Source organism: Lissotriton helveticus, chromosome 3_1 (assembly GCF_964261635.1).
Source record: "Lissotriton helveticus chromosome 3_1, aLisHel1.1, whole genome shotgun sequence".
Taxonomy (NCBI): Eukaryota; Metazoa; Chordata; class Amphibia; order Caudata; family Salamandridae; genus Lissotriton; species Lissotriton helveticus.
In genome coordinates, this window is record NC_136061.1 from 1,577,152,136 (window position 1) to 1,577,160,574 (window position 8,439).

General features: G+C 41.6%; 1 protein-coding gene across 1 annotated transcript in view; it reads left to right on the forward strand.

Annotated features, from left to right (window-relative positions):
• The window catches only part of LOC144824281 (transient receptor potential cation channel subfamily V member 6-like), a 258,022-nt gene extending 253,354 nt beyond the window's left edge, over positions 1–4,668 (forward strand). The window contains exons 15-16 of the mRNA XM_078683411.1: positions 1,369–1,475; positions 3,442–4,668. Coding sequence (XP_078539537.1) covers positions 1,369–1,475; positions 3,442–3,733 — 399 coding nt within the window. The 3' untranslated portion in view covers positions 3,734–4,668. The remainder of the gene's footprint in view (positions 1–1,368; positions 1,476–3,441) is intronic.
• Positions 4,669–8,439: the final 3,771 nt, after the last annotated feature.

The window sequence follows — 8,439 nt, forward strand, 5'->3', positions numbered from 1 at the left end:
CGAACTCGCAGAATTGCTTGTTCCGCCCATTCGCAATGCTTTTTTCCTGTTCGCGAACGCTGTTTGCTTGCTCGTGGCGAAATATCTCGCGAACTCGCATTTTGAGAGTGCGAACATGCGGATTGTGGAATTTTTGGCAATTCAGCTTTCTCCATGGAGCGCGAAATTACCCAAATTCCGCAAATTCCGCGAGAGGAACGGAATTTACGGCCCAGGCCTAATAATTTCAGTTGATGTCCTGGTTACAGTAAAACATGATGTTGTTGTGGGGGAAATGTTTGCTTCATTTATTCTTCCTTCTGTAAAAAAAAATCTATGTACTAAATTATGAAGCCTATTCGAAAATCCAGGAGGATTGGAAACGCTCTACGCAGCAGCTAGAAATTATCATTGCAACACACAAACAAGCTTTGGCAAAACCAATATGTCTAGCATTGGCTGCTAACATTTTCGTTTTCTGATGCTTGTCTCCTTTGAATCTTTTTTGTAAAGTGTTATAAAAAAACATTAAAAGATGGTTGCCAGTTTATACACATGCATGGGAATCTTGGCTCCCTAGCACTAGCATTGAAACAGACTCTTCTTTTGGCTGCTGTGTACATGAAAGAATGGCTAAAAAGGGCTGACGGAAAGCTCCTCGATGTATGTATGAATATGGATTTATACTTGCAAAGAGAGGCTTTCAGTCAGCCCTCTTCATATATTGTTCTGTTGCAGTGTCAGCACGGGGAAATGGGACAGCCCACTTCTTCCATCGGCTACCAGCATTGGGCCCGATTCACAAAGGTAAAATAAGACTAAAGTCTAAATTTACAAATTTCGGTATTCACTAAGGGCATTTACTACTCGTAAATATAACGAAAGGCGTAAAGTTCAAATTTTGGAATTTATAAAGGGCATTTATGAGTAATAAAGTTAGACTTTCTTCTCTGTTTACTTGTGAATCGAGCCCATTGTGAATGAATACATTTTGTATGTGCAAAGCAAAATTGTCTAGTAAGTGCTGTAAATCCAGAATTATATGGTAACACCTGGACCGGATGTAGGAAGGTGTGGTTATGAATGTGCCCAGTAAGCCTCCTAAAGAAATTATGATTTTTATGACAATAAGCAAATAAGAAATGTATTATCAATAATGCCAATATAGCGACAGCAATATTGAACCGGAGATTTGCGGTATTGACCCTTGTTTGCTGAGATTCATAATAAAAAGCACAAATTCACCCAAAGGTAGAGAATTTCACGATGGCATACATAAAAGGCTACTTGTTCATGCCTTAGTTCACTGTGCTGTAAATCATGATATTCCAAGCCGCCTTGAGAAAGATCATTGACTTCTTATAAGTGCTTCCTTTCTTCTATTTCCAGGTTGTTGCAACAACAGTAATGTTGGAACGAAAACTACCACGATGGCTTTGGCCCCGTTCAGGGTTTAACGGAATGGAATATGGGATGGGGAACAGATGGTACATTCGGTAAATACATTATTCTTATGATTGAAGCATGAAATGGTAATCGTTTTATCATTCTAGCAAATTAATTTTTTAAGAATTGCAATGATTTACTTATTATAAATGGGAAACACCCTTTACAACATGGGTTGAGCCTGCAACAGTAACAACTATTGCTTGATCCACGCACCTTCCTTAACCAAGCATAAGTGTGGTTAAGGAAAATAGCGGTCTAGTGTCCAGATGGGCAAGGAGAGGAACAGGAAGCATCAGGACAGGAAGCTCCGGACACGGCAAGGTAACTGGGGCTGGGTTGGGGGGTAGTATTTAGGGGTGGGGTTCAATTTTAGGGCTCAGGGTGTTGGGGTTGTTTTTTGAAGGGGGCAGGGTCTTAGGACTCAGTGCAGGGGGAGGGTCAGGTAGTTTTAAGGGCTGAGACCAGGTTGAGGAGGGTAGTTTTTAGGGATGGGGTCAGTTTTAGGGTGCAGTGCGGGGGGCTTGGGTAGTTTTTGGAAGGGACAGGGTTTTAGGCATCAGGGTGGGGAGGGTAAGGGATAGTTTTATGGGCAGGGTGGGCTTGGTTTTAGGGCTCTGGGTGGGGGGTCAGGTAGTTTCTTTGAAGGGGCAGAGTTTTAGGGCTCAGGCTGGGGGAAGGGGTCATTTTAAGGGCAGCGTAGCTGTATGTTTTAAGGCTCAGGGCAGGGGGATGAGATCTGGGTAGTTTTTGGAGGGGGTAGGGTTTTAGGCCTCAGGGCGGGTAGGGGTGGGAAAGTTTCAAGCGGACGGCAGGTCAGTTTTAGGGCTCAGGGTGAGGGGCGAGATAGTTGGATAGGATTTTAGGGCTTAGGGAAGGGAGGGGGGTCAGAGATGTGATCATTTACCACATATATCACTTTTGCAAACATGCCTTTATAATGAAACTTGTTGTAAAGGCATGTGTGGTAAAGGAATGCATAATTAAGATGCATTAGTTGTTGAGACCGCGTTGTAGAGGCACGCTTGGTTCAGCCATTCGTGCTTCTGTCATACAACCATTATACCACAGTCAGGAGCAACTAAGGAAGGGGTTGACGGTTTCATTCAGGACGTTTAAGGAAAGCCTTCACTCACCACCTGGTGATGACATGTTTCATCATCGGGCCCCACCAAGAGACCGAGTGCCTCTTTGGTGTGCTACAACGCCAGATTTGCTGCGGAGCAGGATAGTGAGATTCAGACGTGTTGTGCAAAGTAAATTTAACTAATGAGTGGTGAGGGTTTAAAAAGAGTTAGTAGTGTATCAGAATCAGTTTTATTCTTTGATCACTAGGGACAGGTTATTAAAAATTATGTGTTTTGGAAAAGAGTCGACAGTTAATTGAGTGGTAGTTTCCTTACAAATCAGTCGACATGTTTCAGCCATGAAACGGTGTAATGTTACCAGGCATTCTTCAGGACTTATTGGTGTATTAAACCCTGGCGGTATGGATGCGCTAAGGCCCACCCTTACCTTGGGACGTGAAAGTGAAAATAACATATAAAACTGCGGGGCATATTATCAAGACAGGCGATAAAATTATCGCAGCTTTAGCTGCAGAAAACTGATGCTAAAACGGCGATAATGGGCTTGATAATATGCTCTATGGTATTCCAATGGAAGCTCAGGTTATATGTCCTTCACATCTAACCTGGATTTTAATTGGAATTGCATAGAGCATATTATCAAGCCCATTATCGCAGTTTTAGCAGCAGTTTTTTGCCGCTAAAGCGGCGATCATTTTATCGCCACTCTTGATAACATGCCCCCAAATCCGTACTGCTTCTATTCTTTTCCTTTTCGTACTTATAGTTCAGTTTTATCACCACTGATAATGCTAGACTAAAAGTGTCCTTAACTTGTTCTCAAAACCTTGCTGATGAAAGATTCATTATCATGCAACTGCCAGAATGAGGATAACCTAGCTTTGATTGTTATTTAGAGTCTGACGTAAGTCTTTTTTGTCTGTTGCAGAGTGGAAGACTACAAAAACCACACACCACAGAAAATTAAACGGTATGCAGATGCCTTCCAAGCTTCAGGAGCAGACGGCATGAAGGATGCAGCCAGCATGGGGGACACAGGAAGTTGTCTACACAGTGACTTGCTGGGATCCTCGTGTAGTACATCACCATCTCTCTCAAGGAATGCTTCAGAAAGAAGATCTTGCAATGGATGGGACATCCTGAGAAGTACCACTTTAGGACAACCTCAGGAAAGGGACAGCCGTGCTAAAGATCATGCCGAAGAGATCTTCGAGGTGTGAATCATAGTGACCCAGATATACCCACAAAACAACACCAACTCTTGACATTCTTGCTGACCCCTGAACAATTTAGCACACCAATCATATACAGGCATGTAAAGTGAATTGTCGTCCCTGTAACATGAAGGCTACTTCTGTCCCAATCTCCCCATGTATTTATCACTATATGTTTTATTGGATTTTAACTGAAGTTAAGTTTTTAACTGCTTGGACACAACAGAAATTCCCCCGCTGTGTGGGAGAATTCCATGTATGCGTGGAACGGACGGCCCCGGCCGTCCTCCTCACACGCCCACCGTGAGGTCGGACGGCCGGGGGCCATCTGACACATTGAAGAGTTTAAGGTATGACAGAGAGAGAGAGACTCATCAACAATATGTGGACCCTCAGCTATATATTTGCGTTTTGCATGTCATAGGCTCAGTGCTCCAGTATATATTCCTCACAGCCGGCAAACCATCAATCTAACAACAAGCATTGTGCCCCTGCTGCTTAGTATGTTGCATTGCTGATCAATATGTCATGTAAAGTAACGGTCAATCTAAAAGATCTCAAAGGCCATTTAGGAAAAGGACTATTCAATAAATAATCAACATATGGGCATGAAGGGCCAAAACAATGGAACGACTCCCAGATTCCCTGAGAAACTGCTCATCATTGACAATATTTTGTATAAGCTCAAGACATGGTTGTTTTAATGCCGCTTCAAGGGAAGATACCTACTTTGTTGTTGTGCCGGGAAACCCCTATGGGGTATCCAAGCGTTATACATTGCTTTAATAATAATAATAATGAAAGGAAGAGCTGCAAGGGAAGCTGTATATGAACTTCTGTGGACTCACTTTTTTTAACAGGAGTGTACAAAATGCTTGAAAAACTCCAAGTTTCAGGTTTAACTTGGACAACTGTGAAATAAAGCCATTTCTTGCCACTTGGATTAGACTAAGCTAACTCTTTTAATACAAATGGTTATTTTTTTACCAGCAAACTGTCTCTCACCACAGTCCACACCAATCCCTTGTGCTTTTCCACAGCACGTCTAATGTTGCCCTATTGCCTGTAGGGAATTTAAATAGTTATGTAGAGCTTGGAAGCACCCACACATCTGCAATACGATGTTCAGAAAAATACCCCCACATACTACAATTTACACACGCTGCTTCTGGTTTTATTAACTTGTAGGTCAAAACTATTTAACAAAAAACGTAAACACAACAAAAAAATCTATTTCAATTTCCCTGGTGCTTCCATGTTCTGATATTAAAAAACAGGGACCCATACTGAGAGGGCGTGCAGTCTTTTAGTTGCAAAAGCGCACACTCGTCCGATATCCCAAGAACATTGGGTGCAGTCGTTTACTGCCCCAATCATGATGGAGACGGTTAGAGCTTCTTTTCAAAAACAATTGGTACTACTGCACAATATGACAGAGTGATGGCCAAATCATTGCCCAGTTATTGTTGTACTCAGTATACCAACAGGGTTTGAAATACCTAGGCCCGTATTCATGGCCAAGTCGCGCTGTGCAGAGCAGCAAGTCACATTGTTGTGCTGCACTGCATGACAGGGAACGGGCAGGAATGCGCCAAATGTTAGTCAATATGACTCATTCCTGTCTTTTTGCCTCTGCTGGCACCCTTTTGGCTGCCTGGTGCCAATGCAGGCATCCTTGCATCACAGTGAAAGGGTGCCTGTGCTGTAATAAGTATTGTTTTTGTTCAAGAAGGGGCACCTTCGTGCGCAAAATCTATCCTGAGAGGCATATTCCTCTATGTGTCCTACAGAAAACAGCATACATAGAAAGAGGAAACAACAAAGAGAAATAAACATATTTATACTTGTTACGTCATACCTGGAGAGGGTTGAGTTTTTAATGCATTTTCAGGTCAACCACTTTTTGTAAATCTGGGAATGGAGCAAAATCCATGGATGCTGCATGGGAACACCCATGCAATGCCCATGGAAATGCCTTCCTGGTCCAGAGCAATGCAACGCTGAGAATTGAGCTCCATTGCATTACTCGAGAGTTATGATGTCACTGAGAGCCGCCACACAAGGTGGCCTTGCGTGGCTTCATAAATCTCAGTTTTAATTTGCGTTGCTTTTGCACCACGTTGCGTGATGCAGGAGTGATGCAAACTGACTTGTAGATATGCCCCCTAGTACTTCACTGAAGGGAGAAGTGTCCTTGGAGATTTTCTCTGCACCTGAGGCACCTTTATTGTGTTCACTCTATTTAATACAAGCCACAGCCTTTAAGATGAATACTATCATTTGCATAAATAATCAAAATATTATTATTTTGGTTGAGAAAACTATGGGGCAGTCCACTGGGGAGGAGGAGGTCAAACTCTCTGACACTCTGGCAGGTTAACACTCGCCAAATTTGGTAATCTCCACCTACCTAGAGATAAATAGCAATTCAAATAGTGAAGCACCACCATGGCGCCTCTTCCGATCGCTCTGCAAGTTTGCTGAGCACCCTATGTATTTAATGTGACTCCTTAGTAAGCTTTTATGCTTTTCAAAATGAAAAAAGTAATAGCCTCAAAAGCATGGATGCTTTCTCCCAGGGTATTGTAGTAATGTGTCTGTTTTTTTTTGGGACTTCCAGACTTTCCCTGGCAGTTCCAAACAGAAAAGGGCACATTGGAATGCTCACCCTAAATAGTGCCAACAGTCAGAGGTACTTACACCAGTGGCCCACGCCTTTTGGGCCATTGGTGTAACATTACTGCCAGGAGCACTGCTGCTGGAAACATGGTCGTCTGCCTTAATCTAAATAGAGTGAGTGGACGGTCAGTTTGACATAAAGGGCACACTGCCACATTTGAGGTGGCGTACCCTATCTGCCAACTGTGTACCCTGTCTACCAAACTCTAAATTATCCTCAATTTCTCTAAAGGGACACCGTGTAATAAAATTTGAATCTACCAAATTTAAGCACTTTAATTAGTGGAAAGTTATTTTATTTTTATGTCATATATTTTGAATGCAAAATTTGAAACCATGGCGGGACCAGCCCTGTTTTAGGAATTGCTGTCTTCTTCCATTCGAAGAGACAGCATTCTCCTTCGTGTGGAATCCCCTCAAAAGACTGATCATAATTTTCTGGGGCTGCACATGTCGAGCTCTTCTTCATCCAACATCTTTTCATAAATGGAAGCCTTAATAATGTGTTAGCTGAAGAGAGTTACACCATCTTTGCAGATGTTCCACCTTACTTTTGATGATTGGGCAGAAATGATGATCTTCTTTGTAAATGTGTCTTTTAAAATGGCCATCACGTATAGAGAAACCCACCGATCTCTTTATACGTTCTTGCATTGCTAACCATCCTCAGCAATAGGATTTCCAGATTGGTATTTTGTTGAATTATGTCTGTTTGGGTTTTGAAACCTACTGTAACATAATTCACTGATTATCCCCTTTAACATAGCAAAGGGTTTCCGAGGAAGAAAACAGCAAAACAACTATTTAGTACTCTCCTCTCAGCAACATTGGTATAGAAGACTTGGACATCATGCATGAACCATTGCCACTCTCACTAGAGTCAAAAGATAAAGGTGCCATGTAGGTCACCTCTACATTATTTTATATAATGCACACATGTATGCTTAAATGACGTGGCCTCCTTCCACCAATGTTTTACCATCCACATGCAGAGTGCAATTCCAAAATAAAGTACAGGTGAGGAGTCCACAACCTGTGTGGTGCAATTTTTCCTCTGCCAGAATCCCAACAAAGATTTGCCATTTTAGAATGGAGTAGTTAGGAAGTTGGGAGGGTAGCAGGAGCAGGACTGCAAAGGACCATCAGCTTTGAGGTTGCAGAATCAGTGTTGTATCCCCTTCCTGAAGCTCTTGGGATTTCATGCCTAGCCTGATGTGTACGAGTGACATGCTAGATGGGATAGTTCATGGACTCCCTGATCCCAAGTATAGGAGGTTCTTGCACCTTGGGGAACCACTGCAGTCCCTGGAATTGCCACCCCTCGGTGCATACCAACCCATCTAAAAGCTGAACACTACAATTTTCTTGCAGCATGCAATGTACCAAAAAGAGAATCCCACATTCCACTGTTGGTGGTGTAAAGTCAATTGCGCAATGCAGGCCAGGTAATCATTTAGGTGAATCATATAGAAAGCATATTACGAAAATAAATTATTAAACTGCTGAAAATATAATTTTTGTTATAAGCTTTTAGTTACCTAAGTATCCAATTGCCTTATTATTCAGGTACTATTGGTAAAGGTCTATGGAATTTTAAGGATACTACACTATGCAAGTATTGTTTTTAAATCAAATATAAAATAGGCATCTCACAATGGACTTGCTCAAATGTGACTGGTCTATGATTAGAAATTTATCGTGTTTTTCTATTTTTCTTGATCCTTTGAAGGATGCGACTAAAGATAGCTTTTTTAATCCTAAATGTATCTGAAGTTTATTGTTTCAGTTTACTCCTACAATATTTTTAAGAGAATTTGTCAGAGGACTGGAAATAGATCTGCTGTTTGTATAATTTAGTAATAAACTCAATTTTCATGCAACTAAATTAACACTGACTCACAACAATTTCATTATAATAGAACCTATTTTCAACTATAACAAAAGATTCACTGGACAATGAAGGAAACATGTGATCAAAGGAGATAACACTTTGACAACAATGGATCAAATTAATGAAGCAAACATATCAATGG